This window comes from Rhincodon typus, chromosome 16 (assembly GCF_021869965.1).
Source record: "Rhincodon typus isolate 14 chromosome 16, sRhiTyp1.1, whole genome shotgun sequence".
NCBI classification, from domain to species: Eukaryota; Metazoa; Chordata; class Chondrichthyes; order Orectolobiformes; family Rhincodontidae; genus Rhincodon; species Rhincodon typus.
This window is the reverse complement of record NC_063347.1, coordinates 12,032,979-12,056,556: the sequence shown is the minus strand read 5'-3', so window position 1 is coordinate 12,056,556 and position 23,578 is coordinate 12,032,979. Positions and strand designations below refer to the sequence as shown.

General features: G+C 37.5%; 1 protein-coding gene across 3 annotated transcripts in view; it reads right to left on the bottom strand.

Annotated features, from left to right (window-relative positions):
- The window catches only part of LOC109936368 (RNA-binding protein 5-like), a 29,944-nt gene extending 6,443 nt beyond the window's left edge, over nt 1-23,501 (bottom strand). Inside the window, exons 1-18 of one of the 3 annotated variants that reach the window (XM_048606215.1) lie at nt 23,473-23,501; nt 21,756-21,828; nt 15,438-15,518; nt 14,157-14,217; nt 13,769-13,831; nt 12,226-12,386; nt 10,769-10,866; nt 10,078-10,165; nt 9,586-9,666; nt 9,090-9,183; nt 8,189-8,262; nt 7,811-7,871; nt 7,629-7,720; nt 4,981-5,148; nt 3,833-3,979; nt 2,150-2,236; nt 928-1,119; nt 288-362 (exon numbers count right to left, since the gene is read on the bottom strand). In XM_048606215.1, coding sequence (XP_048462172.1) covers nt 288-362; nt 928-1,119; nt 2,150-2,236; nt 3,833-3,979; nt 4,981-5,148; nt 7,629-7,720; nt 7,811-7,871; nt 8,189-8,262; nt 9,090-9,183; nt 9,586-9,666; nt 10,078-10,165; nt 10,769-10,866; nt 12,226-12,386; nt 13,769-13,831; nt 14,157-14,217; nt 15,438-15,482 — 1,587 coding nt within the window. In that variant the 5' untranslated portion in view covers nt 15,483-15,518; nt 21,756-21,828; nt 23,473-23,501. Of the gene's footprint in view, nt 1-287; nt 363-927; nt 1,120-2,149; nt 2,237-3,832; nt 3,980-4,980; nt 5,149-7,628; nt 7,721-7,810; nt 7,872-8,188; nt 8,263-9,089; nt 9,184-9,585; nt 9,667-10,077; nt 10,166-10,768; nt 10,867-12,225; nt 12,387-13,768; nt 13,832-14,156; nt 14,218-15,437; nt 15,519-17,182; nt 19,261-21,755; nt 21,829-23,472 lie in introns of those variants that run through there. The other 2 variants (XM_048606216.1, XM_048606214.1) reach the window with 2 other exon arrangements.
- Nucleotides 23,502-23,578: the final 77 nt, after the last annotated feature.

The following is a 23,578-nucleotide window of genomic DNA, read 5'->3' as shown; positions in this document are numbered from 1 at the left end:
GTAGCTGAAGAATGAAGTATGTTTCAGAGACCAAATTGCCAATGGCTCTGGTTCACCGAATTTGATCAGACAATATTTCTCTCTCATCCAATAGCAGATGAGAAAAGTAACATAAATCAGAGGGAATGGAGTAGAGAAACATGGTGGTGTTGTCAGCAGACATATGAAATCTGATGTATTATTGGGTACTGTTCACAGAAAGGTGACATGTAGAAGAGAAACTGGAGGCAGCTGCATCACTTGTCATAGCTCTTTGCTTTTGTCGTTTTGATTACAAGAGAACGTACTTCATTTTCTGTTTTTTCTAATGCCTCAAGCTCTCGGTCAGACATTCGCGACCTTCTACGAATTTCCAAATTTTGCTGCAAATGCGAAGAGACAAGATATTTAATAATTGACTCCAAATAATGATGATACTACGATATTTGCTTGAAGTAAACAGTTTGAACTTGAAGGAAAGCAATGTAAATTTACTGAACTTAAAATTAGCTGCAGTGTACATGCAAGAACAAGGCATTCTATCAGTGCATGGTATTTTGTGCAGTTTCAAGTTTATGGATTTGTACAGTTGTAAAAATTGTACAAATTTTTTAAAACAGGCAACTTATGGTAGTACTTTCCTTCCCATAACTATCTGTGAAAAACATAGTAGATTTCCTTTATTCTTCGGTCTCAGATTCATTTCCAATGCATCTTTCGGGTACAAGTCAGAGTGGTGCATGGTTTCTCATCATGGACCAAAAGATCACAGACTAAGTCTCAAATAAAATTATGTCACAGACTCAATATTAAGGTGGAACAATGTAGACTTGGAATCAACAAATGATGAGATGAGAATTCAGACAACTGAATTCATACTGTTTTACATTTATAGAATGCACACATTGTATATGATTTTACAAAGATCGTTAGCTTTGCTCTTATTACCCTGTGGAGGTCGGAGAGTTGCTGATGCCGAGTAAGTGCCTCTTTATTGGGAAACTGTCTTCTGCACAGCAGACAGGCTATTTTGTTCCAATCTGTCAGCTTTTCTTCCAGTTCTTGGACTGTCTCTTGCTCCTCTTCTTCACTTTCTCCACTGTATGATGCTACAAGGCCCTGTAGTGGACTGGACTTTCTCTATAAGATGGATACCAAGTTTCAGTCTGATACATGCATCTTTTAAGCCAACTGTCCACATTTTAATTATTCAGTGAATAGTGAAATCTCAAAAGATACTTCAGCACCCCAAATGATACATTATTAGTAGCATGGAAGTACACCAGAAATGGAAAACAAGAACAGAACATCACAAAAGTAATTTAATTTATATCAGGAAAGGAAATATGAACAATGAAAGAAACACTGTGGTTCTGAATGAAGTCTTTAACCAGCAAAATTCCAGTCAATTCCACTGCATATTAAACCTTGATATAACAAAAACAGCTCGAGTTCATTGAAAATTTCCAACTGCATAAACCAGGATGATCGATATTCATTCTTAAGGTTTGTACACTCTTCAGAATCTCATTTATAAATTTGTGTATATTACAAGCTACATTTCACAAAATGACAGCAGCACACTAGTGGTTAAAGGAAACATAACACTCAAATAAAAGCTACAATATGGCACAAGTGGCAAGAAGCAGTTCTGAAGAACAGTCAGATTGGATTCAAAACAGTGACTCTTTCTCTCGCCACAGATTTCCCAAGTTTCTCCAGCACTTTTTATTTTATAAAAGAAATACAAAAATCTTTCAGGAAACAAAACAAATTGCTGGAAAAGCTAAGCAGGTCTGGCAGCATCTGTGAAGGAAAAAACGGAGTTAACGTTTTGGGTCCGATGACCCTTCCTCTGACACTTCACTTCTATAACTACAACCCAGCTCAAACTCAAATTTCAGCTGGTTTCAAATGGATCCAGAGCAGTGCATGATTGTCCTTCAATACTTGGGTATTACTGGTGTTTCTCCATGACTATCATCACAGAAAGAACAGAAATTGAAGATATTACTCTGCTCCAAAGAAATGCAGCATTTAAAACAACTGACAACAGTCAAGGGCTGCAAAATATTTTAAACCAATCATTACAGCCAGCCTGGAGAAGTGGAAGTTTGAAGGATTAAAAAGAAAAAAACAACATCGAGACTTGAAAGAAACACATTCAAACCTTTAACGGACTTTCATCATCATCCCGTAGATGTTCCACTAAACCACTGAATGGTTCAAGTACCATTGGCTGCCGTTCTATCATCCCCTGTAACAGACATATTGAATGCAAATTTAAGTATTGTACCTTTGAAGAATAATTGAGAGATGAAGACAGTGACAATGGACATTTTAGAACAGAATGTAGCTGTGTAAAAAAGTTTCAAGCTTTTTGCAGCAGGTTCTGCAACAACGAAGTACCTGGCTAACGGACTATAGAGAAATTGTTTACATTTAAGTTCCTGCATTCTTCATAATTTTAAAAGACCTTTATCAGGTCATGTAATATCTTCCATTATTCCAAAGACAGTATCAAAATCAACTTTGCTTTGTATCTCATCAGAATGGGCAGTTTCTTAATCTATGCTCAACTGTATCAACATATTTCCTCAAGTATGGACTCCAAAAGAGTATACAGTATTCATAGAGATTGTACAAAGATTTATATAACTATTATATCTTGCCTTGTCTACGTAAAACAAAGCATTCTATTACCACCTTAGTCTTATCTGAGACACTGTTTACTAAAACAAACCCAAAGTCCTGATGCCTGCGCTTTCACACCTTCCAGCCTCCCCATAAAGGAGAATGGACCAGTTTACTACATTGAATGACAGTTTCACTTATTTGCCTAAATCAACCACCATATCAATATCACCTTGCTGCTTTCTTTAGTACTAGGTATTAGTTGAGTCACATCTAAAATCCACGAATTAGGGATCACCATCTAGATCCATACTCAAGTCACAAAAGCATACAGCAAACAGCAGAGTTAGTCAAAAGAGCGGCATGGGGGTCGCCCTATTGAACACTAACTTTTGACATCCTCTCCCAGTTCTATGATGCTTAATATTATCCTTGTCAGCTTGTCAAAGGCTTTCTGAAAGTTAATTTACACATCCATTCCAATACTCCCACTCACTGTATCCATTAGCTTAAAAGAACTAATCGGGCTTCTTAGCACAACTACTTTTTCTGAAATCAGTGTTATCAGCTACTTCAAATTATTTTCTTTTGCTCAAACAGATAGCATGATTTTACTTTTAAAATCCATGATTGGTAAAATGGTGCCAACATCAAACTAGCTGACCAATAATTATCCAAGCAGTGCTCTTGAAAATGGGTATTACGATAGCAACTCTCTAATATTCCATACATTAAGGCCCCGAATTATAATTTATTGCACTTTCATTATTTCTTAACCCATTTCAGGATATTTATAGATAGCCAGTTAAAAAAAAAAAAATCACAGAACTTTGTGCTCTTTATATTGCAATTTATCTTTATATTTACAACATTTCTGATCTGGTTTTTAACAAATTCAGGATTTACCTCCATAAGAAGTTTCTCTTTTGTAAACACAAAGGAAGTACTGAGGCTTCAGTTTATCCTCTTGACTCCCCTTAGGGGTCTCAACTTGCATTTAATAGTTTTTCTCACAATACATGCAGAAAAGCTCAGCTTTTACTTTGAGATTCTGCCACCATTCCCCTTACCCTTCTTCAGCTCTTTCAATGTCCTCTGTTGGTTAATATCAAAATACTTTAGCACTCAATGTGCAGCATATCCCACAAATTATCCAGGCAATCACCCTGTGAGCAGTTTTGCGTCCCATCCATTGCCAACTTGTAAATTCCACACATACCCTTTTCTCAAACAAAGCAAATCCTGCATCAGCTGCTGCAGATTCTCTCCTCTCTTCTTCTTTAGATGCAATCATCTGCAAAGCAGTTTTGACATTATCCTTCTGTTTATTTAGACTCTTGGCCCATCGTTCCATGTCTTTGGCGATCTACGGGTGAAAAGAAAAAATGTTCATCGATGGCCCACCTTTGATTTCATGTGCCCCCAAACTGAAGAATGGTACAGTCACTGCCCAAGTGGCATGCACCAAATTTCCCACTGAGTTTTAGCATGAAAAAAGATGACAAGGAATTCCCCACAAGAGATAAATAAAGTAACATCATTCTGCTGGTTAGTCTGTCTTCCAGTAGGTGCCAGTAACATTTCCATTAGGTCAGGTGCAGAGGTAGGCCGTTCAGCTCCTCAGCCTACTCTGCCATTCAACAAAATTATGGCTGATCTGATTGTAACCTCAAATTCATGTTCCCGCCTATCTCTAATAGCTCTTCAAACCCTTTGCTTAACAAGAGTATACATCCACCACCCTTTCAAGAAGAGATTTCCAAAGACTCAAGACCCTTAAAACTGTTTTTGTCTCATTCGTTTTACCTCTGATTTTTGAACAGTGATCCCTTTTACTAGATTCTCCCGTAGGAGGAAACATTCTCTCCAGACCTACCCTGTCACAATTGTTCAAGATTTTGTTTCAATCAAGTAATTTCTTACTCTTCTATACTGCAGCGGATAAAAGCCTAGACTGTATAAACGTTTTCTCAGAAAGCAAATTGCCCATTCCAGGTATTAATGTAGTTAACTGTCTCTGAACTGCTTCCAATGCGTTTACATCCATCCTTAAATAAGGTAACCAACACTGTGAACAGTACTCCAGAAGCTGTCTCAATAGTGCCCTGTACAATGGAAACATAACCTATGTATTCAATTTCCCTCATGGTAAGTGACAGTGTCTATTAGCTTTCTTAATTACTTGCTGTACCCATATATTATTAATCTTTTGTGAGACAACCAGGTCTGTCTGCATCTCAGAGATCTGCAATCTCTCACCATTTAGATAATATGCTTTTTAAAACATTTTCCTATCAAAACAGACAATCAGGAGGAGGACAGGAACTAAACTAAGTCATGTTCCTAAGTTATCCACAAAATTCTTACCTGTTGAGCTGTCCTGCTCTTTGGTTTTTCCTTCTTCTCTTTCCCCTCTTTACTTTTAGTCCCACTGGCTGTTTTGCTTTGCTGTGTAGTTTGATCTGGGGCAGGCAAATAAGTCTGTTTCTCTCCATCCCAATACATGTACTGCTGAGTCTGTGGATTGTAATAGTACTGGAACAAAAATATTTTAAAAGTGCATTACTACCCAAAGATATACAAGTGCCTCAGTGTAATATTTAACATTTAACTTCATTATATTTTGTTTACCAACCTATTTAAATCCAATTATGAAACCAAGGTCTGAGGCTCAAGTGTATAGACAATAACTGTGAAATGAATACTTAACAAATAAGGAAGGGGTAATGTCACTTAACATGGCTTTTACATAAAGGAGGGAGGAGTTTACACTCACTGAATGACTCCAGTGATCACATAATTCTTAGTTTATTTCTCTCATCTCAACCTCAAGTCTCAGCATTGTTCCAATGTACCAGACAGGTGTACAGATTTTTTTTGTGTGACAATGCAAAGACCTTGGTCTATAACATTTTAAACAGAAGATATCCCCTTTGACCACCACACAATAAAACATCATTGCGAGAAAGCAAAAAAGACAACTACTTTGGAGATCTGAGAAACAGTGCTACAATGTATCCCTGGACTAGCAGACCTTGAATTCACTCTGCCTCCTGTAAGATTTATTTCTATTATGTGAACATCTCAGTTAGAATTGGTGCATAACACTTGCAAGCTATAGAGTCCCAGATATTAGACATGTTTCTGTGCTATGTGATTATCAAAAGAAAGATTTTTCTACTAAATCCATATACTTTGTTATCTGTGCCTGGATGCAGCAAAACATGAATGGTATTCAAGCCCTAACTCTAAGCCAGGAGACCTAGGTTCAAGTCCCACCTGCTACAGAGTGTGTAATAACATCTAGTCAGGTTGATCACAAAATATCTATAAATACTGTGGCTACAAAAGTAAAACAGTGGCTTTTAATTCAGCAGTGAAGAATCAACCTTCTGTTTTCCCTATCCACCATTCGGAAGGCAGGATTCAGAAGCGTGATGAAATATTCTAATTGCTTGGGTGAATACAACTCAAACCACACAAAGAGTTACATGATCCATGACAAAGTAGCCAACTAACTGGCATCCACCAATGACAAACATTCATTTTTTCCATCAATGTTACAAAGTAGCAGCAGCGGATATCATCTAAGAGACACTGCTTACCGAGCCACCTTCAATAACACCTTCTAGATCGATGACCTCGACCATCTAGGACAAGGTCAGAAGATGAACAGGAACTTCACCGCCTGCAAGCTACTCTCCAAACTACACACTGTCTTGACTTATACCTATATTATCGTTTCTTTATTGACTTGGAAGTCCCTTCCCTAACATCATTATGGTTGGACATTAAACTACATGGACCGTAGTAATTCAAGGCGGTGGCTCATCACAACTTTCTCAAGGCCAACAAACTGGTACTTTACCAGCAACACTCCAACAAATTTAGGGGAGGCAACAGCCTAGTGATATTATCATTGGACTGTTAATCCAGAGATCCAGATAATGAGCTGGGAACCCGGGTTTGAATCCCACAATTGCAGACGGTGAAATACGAATCTGGAATTAACAGTCTAATGGTAACCATGAATCCATTGTCGATATTGTACAAACTCATCTGGTTCACGCATGTTCTTTAGGGAAGGAAAGTGCCATCTTCACCTGGTCTGGCCTACAAGTGACTCCAGATCCACAGCAGTGTGGTTGACTCTTAAGTGCCCTCTAGGCAATTACGGATGGCCAATAAATGCGGGCCTAACCAGCGACACCCTCATCCCATGAATGAATGAAAAATTCAGAAAAGGATATCACAGTACAAAATGAAGTCAAAAATCTTTTACTTTAAAATTCAGCTATTGAACCTATTATTTCAACATTTAGAAAATCAAATTCCATATTAAATTCCAGCACAATTCATTGACTCAAGACTTGTTTTCCTTTTACAAACTACCTTATGTTCTGCTTAAAATAATGACATTGACATTAACTACATCTATGACATTACCAGATATTAACTGGCTTAAAAAAGAAAACAGCTTTTCAAGATAACCAGTGGGTCATTTAACTTGAAGGCTTCAGCAGGAAAGCGCATCTTGGGATCAAAGAGAAAAAAATGCTCATAAGGTGAAGTAGCAGACATTACAATGTGTTATACCAAAAGTTTAAATTGAGAATGAGGAAAATGTCCAGACATGAGTATTTTAGATGTTTAAGTATCGCTGACTAAGCACTATGTTAACCAAGTCTTATTTCATTGTTGCTTTTGAGGTGAAAACAGACAACAGGTTAAAGAAATCCTGAAATTCTTAGACCACAAAGAATCAAAAGGTTATGGTCAACTTAGCGAAACAAGCAAATCATTAGAGGAAAAACAAAGATTTTTAAACATTTCAACAATCAGAATGACACATTCAGTAATTTAGTCTAAACATTAAGCAATCAATGAGCTCAATCAAATGATGCCGTCAGCTGTACACATCCAAGTCTTAGACATTGAAATCTGTATTTTGCCAAAGCATCAGAACAGTTCTTGCATTTTTTTTTTCTTTTCACTGCTTTAAGACACGTTTATACCTGGGAGTTTGGGTCATAGTAGAATCCAGTCTGCGCATCATAGTAAAATCCAGATGATTCATCATATTGATAAGTGGACACATCTGGCACAGCTGGAACAGATAAACAAAGCGACTCAGTTGAAAAATAATTTATTAAACACCAAAGTACTTACTAAAGGGCAAGCTGGGTAAAGTACTCACGGTAGCTTGAATCCTTAGACTCTGTGGTACCATCAGATGGAGTGGTATCTGTAGATTGAGTCTGTTTTAAAGTATTAAAAAATTACAGTCATTACAGATAACAGTGTCCACAATATGAATAATTAGTATAACAACCAAATTCCCCTAATCTCATCCATTCATTTAGGCGTAAGCAAGGAGCAAGCAGGGAACATTAGTTTGGGGTAGGGGAATAGGAGACCACATACATTAGAAACAGGTTTATTATCTGGATAGTCCGAATGAGATCAGTAAATCACTTTTGGGGCTAAGTGAACCGAAGAATGTTTTTGTACTGACTGATGTGCAGTCACTTCAAAAAGCCATGACACAGGAGGAGACAAAACATTTCCAACATACCTCAGATTGATTCTGCGACTGATAGGACTGACCATCTTGGGAAACTGTTGCCGATTTAGCAACCATAGGAGGAGCTGTTAAAATTAAAAAAGTGAACTTAGAAATATATTGAGGAAAAAAGTGGTAAGTATTGTCCAAATGTGTTAAGGTAAGAGATACTGCAGTCAATACTGTACACAATCCAATATATTTTAGTAGTACAATTATATGATGCAGGTCTGTCCCCTAACCATTCCACAATAAACATCAAATTCATTCTAATGGAGGCAAAGTTCACCCGTTTGTTCAGTCAGCAGCAAACAAGTTTGCAACTTAGGATTACAGAAGCATCTGTCTGTAAACAATCAGATTTTATGTTAGTGAGAAACAACATTCCACTGCGTGAGAGGAAGTCAGAGTGAGTGTGTGTGCACGTGTTTGTGCTGGAGAAGAGACAGAAAGTAGTAATGTAATTAACAAATGGCAAGAATGAAGATAACCTAAATGTATACACAGAAGATGGGAGAAAAAAATGTGGATCAAAGAATGAAGTACAACACTGAGTTAAAGAGGTGAAGAATTGTAAATGTGAAACAAAGTGCTCCAAAGGCCAAACAGCAACATTTATTTCACTGTGGCAATTTTAGCAGGTGGGGCAGCACACTGGACTACCAATATCCTGTAAACGAAATGGTAAGCCTCAAAATTTGTACCAATACCAAAACAATCCATTGCCCAGTTCCAGCAGAAAAACATTAAGTGGAGACCAGGCAATATCTCACAGAAACCAAGTGATGTGGAGAGCTACAGTTGCTCCATATGGCTCTGATATAAAAGGTTCCTTGACTGCAGACTTGCAGCGAACACAGGTAAGTAAAAAGCTAAAGAAATATTTCACGCATTGGGAAGACAGAAGACCCACCTGAGATTACTGCGGGTGCTTGATAGACTGCCAATCCCTGTTGGGTAGAATCTGCAGAGCCACTTTGCTGTCCATAATCTTGTGAATATGCCATCTAAAGCAATACAAAAATAAAAGTTATACTTTTGCTTTGACTGGATATTACTGATCTCACCTAGGTTTATTTTCACTATACTGGTGCAAGTTACTCAGTTGCTTGTTTTCACCGTGATACTCGTTACCCAGTAACAGCACGTACACACAGGGAAAAAGAAAATCGTGGCACCCAAAATTTCTGTGCATTGTGTGTGAAGCATTTTGAAAACAAGGTGTGTACGTGTATAAATACAGCAGTTTTGCATGGAACCTGAACAATCAAAATAGCGATATATTTTACTTTCAAAGTGCCACACTTCAATTTGTTTGAACATTGATAATATGCCACTATTTAAGCCACCCATAAATTTTACAATAAACTAGAATTAGACACTTCATGTTCTCTTTTCCTTCAACATACTTGATCGTATTGACTGTAGCCATCCTGTCCAGGTTGAAAGTAGCTGTAGTCAATGCTGCCATCTTCTGATCCTTGCCCCACCTGCAATTAAAAATCTTTGGGTGAAAAAAAACTCAAATTACACTCCCAACCACTAAGATGAGAAATGATCACCAGGTATCAATAATCTGGCAGTATCCATTGTTGATCATCAGGCCTAGAGAATGATGCAGCCAAGAGAACACAAGGACACTGTGTGCTTGGATAACCCTCATTCTGCCTACAACTCAGGAGAAAAATTAAAAAAAAAACTGGATAAAATCCAGTCAGCTTTACATCAGTCCACATGACAAACAGAGGAACATTTTACTACATAGTGCAATATGTAAATATTTTAATCAAACCAAGGAGGTAGATTTAAATGTGGTTATGTAGATCAAAGCTGCTGTTGGCACATTATTGAGCAAAACGGGTAGAGTGCACACTACAGAGGAAAACCACAAAAATCATTACCTGACTTGACGACCACTGGGCTGCAGCAATAGCTGTGATCGCAACAGTTGACGAACTGATCTTATTACCATCAGAAAGGATATGGTCCCTAAGATAAACAGTTAATTGTGGATTGATGAGGGCTTCAGAATCAGTACAGAATCAATTAATTTATATTTAACTTCGAAAGATGGAAAAGCCCACACAAGATCACCAGTGTTAATTTTCAGTCCTTTTGACTGCTGCAGAAATCAAAAGAATGGGACATCATCACCACCAAAGAAGAAATAACATTATTAGCTTTATGTGTAAAGTCAATGCCTGGCGAGAGCAGTATGTGGCATTACTAAACTAGAATGTGACATTTACCAGCCAGTGGAGATTTCCACTGTTGCCACTCTACTTTGGGCTGGTCCCAACCAGAGTTGATCCATTTTAAACTTTGTACTTGTTATGTAGTATACATGGGAAAGATCACTATTCAATTATGGATTATAAATCATTTTGGGAAAAGGTAAAACAAAAACAGAGATCTCGTCTAACTTTCATGCAATAAGTCAGTTCACAGTTGCATGATTGGAAAGGTTTCAAGAAGTCTCAACACAGTGTATGAAGTGAAAAATGACGCTTAGATTATGCTTTAAAACCCACCAGATACACTGATCATAGTCTAGGCAAACTTAAAACTTGTCCACACTGGAAGACAACCTACTTCTTTAAAGATTTGGCAAAATCTACATTAATGGTCCGACCATCAATGTTTAACGGAGGCTGCAGAGCAAGCAGTATCTGAATGAGATGAGAAGCTTCCTGTAAAAGAGAAAAGATGCACTTTTAAATACTGCATACTATAGCAGCTTTGTAAAATACTGAGGCTCATCACTGGCAAGTGTACAGATTCTGAAATATAACTTACAAAATATTTTAGAGTACTGTGTACAGTTCTGGTTGCCCTGCTTTAGAAAGGCTATTATTAAATTGGAGAGGGTTCAGAAGAGATTTATAAAGATGTTGCTGGGACTGGAATGTTTGAGTGAAAAGGAGAGACTAGATACGCTGGGACTTTATCACAAGAGCGCAGGAGGTCGAGGATGACCTTAAAGGTTTATCAGGTCATGAAGGGCACAGATAAGGTGAATAGCAATGGTCTTTTCCCTACAGTAGGAGAGTTCAAACTTAGAGGGCATATTTTTAAGGTGCCAGGAGAAAGATCAAGGAGAAACCCAAGGGGCAACTGTTTCACACAGAGAGTGGTTCATATGTGGAATAAACTACCAGAGGATGTGGTAGTTGCGGAGTTATAACATTTAAAACACATTTGGACAGATATAGGAACAGGAAAGGTTTACAGGGATGTGGACCAAACACAGGCAAGTAGGATTAGTTTAGTTTAGGAAGCTTGGTCAGCATGGATGAGTTGGATCAAAGGGTCTGTTTCTGTGCTGTATAACTCTGAGTGAATGACACACAACCTAAATTAATTGTGGCGATTCTCATACAGTACGCCCGTGCAGCAGAGCAGAGCATGTTAACTCACACAACAACCTTCCAATTCACTCGTAGAAAACAATGGTTATGACCAATGCTAAGGCAAGTCCTCAAAGACTAGGTAGAAAATAAATTTAAAATAAAATTGCAGCACTGTATCAGGCTATTGCAAAAAATTCTGATCGAGACTTAAACTTCTAAAGAAACTATTATATAAAGCTTACTACATTCACAACACGCATGGTATGTGCAAAATTGCCTCCAAATCCTTTCAGAAGCCATGCACTTCAAAACTTCCCCAACCATTACTTAGTGTGATTTCTTGCTGCAAGCAACACCATATTTATTAACCAAAGTCATAAATAATCATGATTGTCTCAGCTCTTATTAGCTCACACTCAACTTATCCCAAGTATTATAAATTAAAACATGACACCAACTGAAGTATGAAGCTAGATGATTGATCGCATAATTACATTATAAAACACAAAACTGAAGAAACATTCAGATCAGCCATGATCTCACTGAATGATGGAGCAGATTTGAGGGGCCAAATGGCCTACAGCTGCTCCTACGTCTTATGGTCAAAGAGATAATATTTGTGGCAATATCTCAGTCAAAGTTATTCCATGGATCCATTATGCTATTAATCATCATATAAAAAGGGAAAACAAAACTTACAAAAGATGAATCCAGCTGAACAAAGGCAAATCCTCTGTTTAATTGTGTCTGCTTGTCCTTGATCAACCTGACATTTGCAGGAGACAGCACAGCATATGGAGCCAATGCACTCAGGATAGATTCCATTGGAGTGTGTGGACCTATGTTTCTTAAAATAATGGCTGTTGATAATTAAATGATTTAAATTAGAATATAATTGAACTTTAAATACAAAATCAATTAACATGGTTTCAGTATTGTTCCACACCTATAAATGAAGTCTAAAATTTGTTTTTTTTTTAAAAGCAGTATTGGAAAATAAATAAACTAGCATATGGCTCTAAACATTATAAAAACATGTGGCAGTTAGTTAACAATACATCCAGAGGCCAAAGCTTCCCATTACTTGACATTGAGACTCAACAGGGCTCATGGAGAAACAAAAATGTTAACTCATGCAAAAACGGAAGGATATTTTGCTTGAGGATGGAGAAGTTACAAGGTTAATACAGAGCAAGCAGTTCCATTGCACCCAACACCCAACTGGGATTTTCAAAACACAGAAGCACACCAGGTGCTAAAGTAGAATTCATTACATCCTATCATAACATACCTCAGCATGGACAAACAAAAGTAAACGACAGATACAGTTAAAGCTCACACTTTGAAAAGGAAGCACTCAAATGTACACAGTTTGTATATTATTTTCTTCCAATTTGTTCTGAATCATGAATTACGTTTAATTTCCCGAACAGCTGCCACAGTTTACAAAAAAAATCACAATTTTGAAACGTTCCTTGTGCATAGCGCAACATTTCTATCTTGGTTTCAACAACAGGAATCTACATTATCAAAATATACAACAATTTTGTTTTGGAGTTGGTCTTGGGAGAGGAGCTTCATCCACAGATCTAATTGACTTCCATGTTTTTGACGAGGGTCGAGTTTAATTTTCGTAATAGAAATTGAGAATCTGAAATGTTAACTAATTTGTCAGCAGTCCTGCTGTGAATAAACCAAGTATTATACAGAATATTGTAAATCTGAAGACTAGAGTCTAAAGCCAAATACAATGCAATGTGCAAACTCAAAAACGATATGGGAAGATTTAAAAAAATTTGTTCATGGATGTTGGCCTTGCTAGACTAGACCACAATTTGTTGCCCATCTCGAACTGATCAGAGGGCCGTTAAAGCCAACAACATTGCTGTGGGTCTGGATGGTAGATTTCCTTCTGTAAAGGACATTAGTGAACAAGAGGGGTTTACGTGATAATCGACAATGGTTACATGGTCACCATGAGGCTATCTTCGTTTTCACGATTTTGTCTTAGATTCAAAATTTCACCATGGTGGGATTTGAACGCACGTCCCCAGAACATTAGCCTGGGGCTCTAAGTTACTTGCCCAGTTAAAATCCTTTTCCAAATCAGGGTTGGATCAGACACTAGTCAGATCAAGGAGACGCATTTGATACTGCACAGCAAAAAAAAATTCAAAAAACCCAAAACCTACTAACACAAAGGAACTGGTGTTTATTTTTCTCGGAACTCAGACAAACTTACTGTCATTTGCATAGTCAGACATAAATGGTTCACTCTGCACACGAACTTGCTCCTCTTCAGTTTCTGGAAGAAATTGAGAAATTCAACTCAGTACAGAAATTAGGGAAAAAAAAACAGAAGAAGAATGCAAGGTCCAACTGAAAATGTTAAATCATTTTGGGGTGAAGCACTCATCAGATTTGCTTCACAGCTATAAAGAATGCAAAAGGGACAACCCCACCCTCCGTCGTCACACTGATTTCCTCACTGAGAGTTTCTCTACAGCCGAGATGGAAAGTGTAACAAAAAAATCACATGCCTTCACAACACAGTGGTAGGATGATATAGCAAGCTTCTGTGTTATACTATCTCCTATACATCAGTGTAGAAGTTATTCTACATTACTTACCAGGCTTCTGAGCATCACATTTAAAGCATCTCTCTCGCCGTTTGAAGTTAGTCACCCCACACTACAGAAAAAAAGCAGGAAGGTTTAAAGCTCTGGAAAATACAGCATAAACAAACAAAAGTGCTACATTTCCAATACCAATAATCCACAATCTCAGAAACACAAGATTCACCAATACTTAATGTCAAGTGTGATGCAGTTTCAGTCAACTTTTCAATGAGTCACAGACAACAGCATTCATCTTCCGCCAATCCTAGAATAGCTGATCTCTTGCAACTCTCCTGATTAACAGTCTAGTCCTCCAAGAAACAGAGTAAACAGCAGCTCATTGCCACGGGGAAAATCATGAGATGGCATAAACAAGTAGCTGAGGTAAGGCAAAAAGTCCCACTAAATGTTGATTCTTTGTAAAATGAGTCACTTTACATCTCAACTGAACCATTTGGCGTGGCACATCACAAATTCAAGGAAGCAAATCTTATACAAGTCCCCATCAGCTGCTCATAAATGACAAAAAGCTTGGGATAAATCAGAAAGAGTAGATCAATCGACACTTCCCAAACTGTTCAACTGTTCCATGAAATCATTGTCAATCTGTGCCAACTCCATTTTCGTGCCCTAGGTTCATATCCTTAGATAGTGACCAACCAAACATCTCATACTTTAAAACTTGCTGTCACAGCAAAAGCCTATGCACAGAATTTCAAATTTTAACTACCTTTTGTGCAAAAAAAGTGCTCCCAGATTTCCTTTCTTGTTGTGCTAGATCCCGTTTTTCTTGGGTTTCCCCAAACAGAAGTTTCTTCATTGGACCCGTTTAACATCTTAAAATTCAAACCTTAGTATAATAAACCAATGCCTGTCACTCAACCCCACAAATATATCAGGGACCACACAGAGCACATACCACCTGAAGAATAAACGGACAGGAATGAGGGAACGTATGCAAAGCATCTCCTCCAATGACACTAAAGGTTGCTCAAGACATGAGCAACATATGAAATAAGATTGTCCAGATATTCGAACATCTTTTCCCCAATTGTTCAGAGACTTTCAAAGTTCTCTCCCAAGGGAAGAATAATCGAATCAGGATGTAAAAACTGTATCCATTAATCTGCAGCAAGAGGCATTACAACTGAAAACAGAGCATCTTCTCAATTTTAAATGAAAAATTTGCCCCCAAAATTCAAATCCAACTGCGCAAAATAGAATATCGAAACCTTAACAAAAGACAGAAAAAAGGCAAGAGATTGGCTATAGTGTAGTTTCTATTTTTACTACCTTGTTGCAACTCCAGTCTTCAAAAGGCTTTGTGCTGTAGTGCATCGAAACGGACTTTCCAAGAATGGTAAGGGAACGCTGCTGAAAACAAAGGGTTAAGTCAGACCCCACATAATGGAGCAAACATTTGTCAAAACAGTTCACATCGGCTCCAAACAAGGAATGAAAACTACTCTCAAATATATCTTTAAAAGGCCTCCTGGATGCAGACGATCTAGTCACCTAGGTAATGAAGTCACGATTTAACTGCAAAGATGAAAGTGGGTCTCAACTCTTGGAAGATGAAGGGTACACAATATTTCTTCTACCAAGATGCAAAATCTAAGCAAATCGGGTTTAACTGGCAAACAGTTGATTCTTCTTTGCTATATGAAACATTACTTGGCGTCTCTTGCTTGCCTCTATATATAGTCTTCCCATTTAATCTGCAAGGTGAGCTTTATCCTGAGGTTATACCTCAAAAAATATCACGATGTTGGGGTTAACAATCTCTCAACAGTGGGTATGTCCACGTACTGCAATGTTTTACAGTTTTCCTTCCGAAGGAATAAGTTTTTAATATCCACAGTTTGTCACGAGAAAATCAAGGATGTGAACATTTCCACAAAAACCTTCAGCTTCTCATTACAAAATGTCACTTGACAAAGATACTGTATCTGCAAATAAGTTGCCAATTACAGTGCACCTTTCAAGTCAAGTGATAAGCTATAAAATCTACAGCGCAAATACAAGACAACAGCGCATGCATAAAGCTCCATCTGATTTGCAGCCAACATTCTTCACTACACTCACTCAACTGATGATGAGTAAAGTGACTAACACCCTAACTAATAAAATCCGTTTAAGTTGAGGTTCTCCAAGACACCTTAGACAACCATTAACAACGCAAGTTTGGCATTTGTGCAGCAGACATGGCTCAGTAATATTTGTAACTAACTTTATAAAACGTCAAGTATTTACATGGTACACTAACATCTAGTGATAGTTAATAAGTATCTCCCCTTAAAGTCAACAATTTTAATGAGCAACAGGAATTATGATTTTGGTTCTGACCTTCATCCTGCTGCTTGAGATAGAAATCTGGCAGGAATGTGACTAGAAGTCACATCTGAGAATTAGACCAGCTAAGTCAGCACAGACTGACATTTAATGGACACTGCACTGGAAGCTACACATTGCTCATGCCCTTTAGCAAATGGAAGAGGGAAAGACCCAATATATAAAAAAAAAGGCATGCTATGTCTGCCAAAAACATTTTCTCACATGTAAAAGGACCTCTCCATAATACATTAAATGGAACTAAAACAAGAGCAAACTACTGTGGATGTTGGAGATCTGAAATAAAAATAAACTGCTAGAAAACTCAGCAGGTCTGACGGCATCTCTCAACAGATGCTGCCAGACCAATTGTTTTTCCAGCACATTTTTTGACATTAAATGGTGGAATGCTGAATTTCACAGACATGTACTTGGAAAGGTGCCACATGACACTGACCATTAAAATGAGCACCAATTCACCACTTTTTTTTAAAACAGAAAGCAGTTATCAGGTTCATGGCCACAAAAGCAAATAAAAATACAAACACCCATATAGTAACTTGTGTTTGTTTTCCAAATGTAATTGTGAAGTGTTGATATTTGAGGGAAAGGACAGGATAATATTTGGTCCCTCTGGATCTTTTCTGCAGCGGGAAACACTTGATCCTTCCCCCCCTTCAATAAATCTAGACTTGTGATGAAGCAACCTGGTTGGCTTCCATCCATCTTGTTGCGTCCTGCAAGTGATTAAACTCCACGAAGGCGAAACCACGGCTTTGACCTAGAGACAGCATTCAGATATAGACGGGATTGCGTTAGTCAGCGTGTTTAAAGCAGCCATTCATTCTGTCGCCACGTGTTATGTACAAATGTCTATTTGTGTGGCACGATAGAGGCCTTATTGTCTTTTTTTAAAAAAATCATGGGTGGGAACAGAATTTGAACTCATTTTACACACTCTTTGAAGCATTTGTAACACAGGTATCAGTATCACCTATCATCTTCCAAGTTTACAAATGTGCTGCAATTGTTTATTATTGCAAAACAAAACCCCTGCCAATTCTAGCACCAGCTGTAACCTACCTGGATTAAAATATTTGAACCCTTCCATAAGAGACAGCTTTCAATTCGTTAAGAGTGTCACAGGACCCAAAATGTTAACTTTGCTTTCTCTGCACAGATACTGTCAGACCTGCTGAGCTTTTCCAGCAATTTCTGTTTTAGTTTCCAATACCACATTGCTCCCAATTACACTGCTCCCTGCTTATACCAGTAAGGGCACACAGCACTTTGCATCATTCCATGCTTGAAAGAAGCACTGTTGGGAGATATGCAACAATAGTTAGAGCAGTTGTCCCCCACCATTTATGTGAATTTTTGAATGCAAAGTCGGGGCCTCAGCTGCCCCAGTATCTCTAAATATCAAAGGATCTCCATGAGAAATTAGCTTATGCCTCACCATAAAATTAACATGAATGGAGACAGAATCCTGACAATCAATGTTTAATTTTAGCAATCTGGTAGCTTGCTTTTAGTTAACAGTGAGGAATACGTGCATTTATTCTACATTGAATTTCAAAGTTGGGAGTGATATTAGCATTTTAAGCAATTTTCTTTCAAACTGCCCTAGAAATAAAAATACTGAAAAAAAAAGTACCAAAACCTTAAAGTAACAAGTGACAAGCTATGTTTTAAACAGACTAAAAGCAAGATATTTTATATTGTATTTTTTCGAATATTCCTTCCTTAATGGGATCATACAAGCTCAGTCTGGCCACCAAGATTGATCACATTCCACCTTTGCTATTTATTAAAACACTCAATTCTGTTCCAGCCAAATTATTTCACAATTTTAGGACATAATTAAGGCAAAGTACATTACAATCCCACAATTATTAAAAAGGCTGATCTCTTTCCAAACATATAGCAACATGTAGCACTGAACAATACAACCCTCACCACTCCCTAAAGTAACAACCTCGGCAATATATGCATGTTCAAACTTTCAAATGAATGCAATGATCAAAGAGTCAAGATCATCTTACGAGTCAAATGGCATATTATTAGATTCCCTCACTGTCAAAGTCAAAGGTCAGAGGCTGCTCTGCCTGTGACAGAATTTTTTAAGCAAAGTATTCCACCTTACAATAACTACACACGAGGAAGATTTTTCTTAAAAGAAAAGTTCCAAAATGTGTAAAGGACAGTGGGTGTCAACATTTAAACAGCAAACCACACAATATAGCTTCTGGGAACCTGACTTACGCTGGCTAATGTCATTATGGAATACTTTCAAGTATTCAATGCAGTTACCAAGATGTACTCAGCTAAAGCCTTATAAACATTCAATTAGTCTTGCGTGAACAGTCATAAATTCATGTTAACTACACAAACGTTTTCGCATTACACTAACTGCAATTTCAAATACCAGCTGAAAAAGGGACCAGCAAAAAAAAATTACATTTTTTAATTAATCTAACATGACCATAATTTTACTTATGTGAAAAAGATTTACTGAATTAGTTTGACGAATAACTTCTTAAAACTAAGTTATCAATTTCTTATTCTGGATGAGAATTATCTTTTAATTATTTAAAAATATTATGTTGGTGCAAGTAGCCACCTCAAATGTGAAAATTCTGGAATTCTGTCTAATCCATGATTCCCGCGTAGTAAGATTTAAAATAAGACCATAAGACACAGGAGCAGAATTAGGCTTTTCAGCCCATTGAGTCTGCCTCACCATTTGATCATGGCTTCTCAGTGTAATCCTTGATCCCCTCACTAATCAAGAACCTATTTCTGTCTTAAACACACTCAATGACTTAGCCTCCACAGCCCTCTGTGGCAATGATTTTCACAGTTACCACCCTCTAGCTGAAGAAATTCCTCATCTTGGCTCTAAAGATGGCGTATGAAACAAAGAAAATACAACTCATTTACAGCTATATTTGGTTTCATTTGCATGGTAATAAGTGACAGATGAAAAGTAATCTGTAGACTCACCAATTTTGAGCTGGCTGTTAAATATTATGATCAGACATCAAGTAAGTGACTGCAATAAACAAACTTAAAACCATTTAGTACTACTTCTATTGGTTGAAGCTGCTCCAGTTCTAATTACAGAAGAAACAGAACATTGCAGCCCTCAGTAACCACAGTCCTAAGGAACTGTACCGCTTTACTTTTGAAACAAAAACTCCACACCACATTTAACATTTGCCTACATCTAGGTTCCACGGGAAAAAAAACACATGTACACAGTAAAAACAAATTTCAAAAAGAGGGGTCTTCCTAATAAATCAAGGCAATTGACCATTTATGAAAGGTCACCAACCCATTCTCTACTTTTCTGGGCAAGCATAAAAGATACAACTTGTCACCGTCAGCTTAAATTAGTTTCTCTCAGAAGAAACTAAAAACTCAACATAAAATGTTTCCCAAGTTAATATTCCCAGTTTGCCAACATATTGCATCCGAGTTATATCATTACTATGGGATAAGAGAATATCACACTCACTATACACTTGAACCAATCAAGACTTACAAGTAAATGGAAAGATTGGCTACAAAAATTCTTGTTAATGTTTAATTTGATTCCAGATCGAGCTCAGGCAGTCAACTGCACAAGGCACTGTTTTATTATAAAATACAATAAGAATACAGCTTAAAACACCCTCAGTGCCTTTTGTAGCTACTATATCTTTCAAACTCTGCAAATAATTTCCCTCCATCTGCTGGGTAATTAATGTTAGAAGACAAATTTATTCTATGAACAGGACTGATGTAATGCACCAGTGGGAGTGTTGGTAAGCCATCTTTTGTTGGCAACTGTCATAACAGTCTCAAATGACCCAACTGTCTCAGTACATACTAAAAATGTTATTTCATCAATGAACAAGTATCTCTATCTCCTGCAGAGCTCATAACTGATGAAGAATTGTAGGATTTTGACTTAGGACTAGTCCTAAGAACTGATGAAGATCACATTTGTGCACCATAATGTTTGCCTATTCCCACCTCCATTACATCAATTAGGTCAACCTATCCTACAGGTCACCTACCAATGAAATCCTCATCCAAGCTCCATTACCTCGAGACTTGACTTTAGCAACACATATCTGGTTGACTCACCCTCTGGAAACATTCAAAACTCTCCAGGCCACTCACCCAACACCCAGAGACTCCCTGGCCTATGTTTGCTCCTGGTCACATCATGAACCAATTTTAAATTTCTCATCCTTGCTTTCAAACTATTCCTTCACCTCACCCTTCATCAGCTCAATATCCTCCAGTCATATAACCTCGATATCTGTGCTCATCTAATTCTGGTCTTGAGCATCCCTGCATTGTAATTGTCCTCTTGTTAGTGAGTGTGCCTTCAACTGTTCTAGGCTCTGGAATTCTTGCCCAAAACTACAACATTTCTCTTTTAACACAGATTACTTTGTAGCACTTCTATGAAGGGCCTAGATATGATTTATTATGTTAAAAGATGCTGTATAAATATTAGTTATTGCTGGAATAAAAACAACACTGATGTTAACTAAAGGAAACAAACAGCCTGCCTGAAAAGCTATTTAGACTCAAGGGATTAATTAATAATGAAGTTTTGTTTATTTTGGAGTTGCTTGCATTCACTCTTTAAATTCATTATGAAAAAGTGTTTTGAAGTAAAACGCTCAGGTCAACAGGTTCAAACTAGCAATACTCAAATTCAAAGATCAATTTTTAACAGATAAAAAGATGTAGAGTTGCATTAAAAGGATTCAAATCATACTACAAATGAAAGAAAGATTAAATCCTCTTGAATATATAAAGATTCACAAGGGGAAAAAAAACTTTGTAAGCATGAGAAGTTACTAGGAGTAATTGATTTGTGGCACACAAATTAAAAACTCTTAAAATTTTCCACAGTTCGTCTCATCCAAATACTGTGATACTATAGATGCTTTTGAGGAAGAGGTCCTGGAAAAAGATATATTCACAGGGCTGCATGTGGTAGCTAGAATAACTAAGCACGATTCACTTTGGAAGACGCTACTTGCAAAATATGGAAGTTATGAACTACTTCTGATCAAGAGTTCCTTGTTGGGCAACCTGCTAACACCGCACAAACCTTTGCAACCTATCCATTGCAGATTAACACAAGTTCACTTACAACTGGTTTATGAGTTATATTTTCCTTTGCCGTGACAAATGACAGTAGCCTTTCCTGAATCAGAAAGAGGAAAACACATTTTTTCCTCAGAAAAGCTGCAAGAGCAGCCAAGATCTCACCTGATACTTTACACTTCATCACTCGCACATCCTTAGGTTGAAATTCATCACTGTCCCGAAATATTTCAAGAATCTGAAAGGAAAATTAGAAATCCATTGCTTTATTTTTCCAGAGATTTTAAAGTCATGAAATCAAAAGTATTTGTTTACAATTACATTAGCTATTCTATAAGTAGCTTTGGCATACAAATACATAAATATTTGACATTCAATTGCTGCACCATAATCAGGGTTGCATATGAGGACACTAACATAGTGTCAATACATCACTGGACATCAGGAGACAGGATAAACTACAGTGGGCTTCTGGAGGCAAGGATCTGATCAGGAGAAATTTCTTCACATTGAGAATGGTGAGCTTGTGGGATTCTCTGCCACAAAGTTGTTGACACCAAACACAATATTTTCAAGAAGGAGTTAAGATATATTTCTTAGCACTAAAAGGATGGAGGAGTACGGGGAGAAAGCACGAACAGAGTATTGAGTTGGATGATCAGCCATGACCATACTGAATGGCAGACTCGAAGAGCCAAATGGTCTACCGTGATCCTATTTTCTACGTTTTCTATTTAAATGATCTGATGACACTTGCTTTTGAGCTTTCCTTGCAACTTGCACTGGAATATTGCTGCTCAGCTCAAAGTTATCATTAACTTTGAGAGAAAATAGATGCTTTGGACTGTAACACCAAGTTGTAATGTTTCCCCTAACTGCCAAGTGTTTGAACCTAGCCTGCCCTCCTAGCACGTAAACCCATTGCATGAAACACAGCAAACTCAAAGACCCCAAGAACAATTGCTCTGAATGGATTTGCCTCACTAATGAACCAGGCACACTTGACATTTAAACATTTCACTTCCCACAGAGAATCTAGTAATAGGTCAAAAAAAAACTGGAAATTTGATGCAATTGCTCAACAAGTTGGAAGTTCTTCTAATTCACAAATAGAAAACACCCTGAACAAAGATATGTTTCAGTAAATCCAAATAAGTATACTATCTGTGCAATTACATTTGTTAAATTGGGAAACATAGTAGGACTGTCGTACCAATGGGAAGAACAAAAGATAGAATGGAACATCACAGATGGCGAGTGACTCGGGGGTATCATCTATTCAGAAAGAGAAGCTGGACCTTTCTTGGTTCCTTCAAATTTAACAGGCAGCAGTTTGTTAAAGCAACAAATAACATCTTGGGACAATGACTTTTATTTGGCAAGAAAAGCTGTGTGTCTTTTTAGGAATCTACGGGGCTGAACTTCACTGAACCATCCCAATGTCCTGTCACAATTTACATCATAGCAAGAATGTATTTTGCAACAGAGGTGATATTTTGCTATGCTAGCTTCCCATGCAGCATTGCAACAGGGAAATGCTTGTTGCCATGTATTCAAGTAAAGCAAAAATGCAAAATTAAAAGTTTGTCAATGCCAGTTCACTTAGAAATCCCATAGTTTCCGAAATAGACTGCTTGTTGGATGATCATTTCACAGCAGACATTTAGCTACCAGACATCCACCTTCAAGCAAAGTTGCACCTTTTGGTTCTCCCAGCCCCTCTGAAAATGAGATTGCTTTATCATGTTTTCTCAAATACAACATATAATAGATACTTCAATGCTCAAATAAATTAAAAAATGCATTCTGAACCCCTCCTTTCATTGTCCTAGAATCCCAATATACACAAATTTTACAAAAATGTCAATAAATATATACGTACATCCTCCCTGGTTGTTGACGGCAGAAGACCTCTTAACATAATTGTTTTGTTCTCCCTCTCTTCAGTTCCATCATTTCTGTAATCATGGTCCTTGTAGTCACCATCA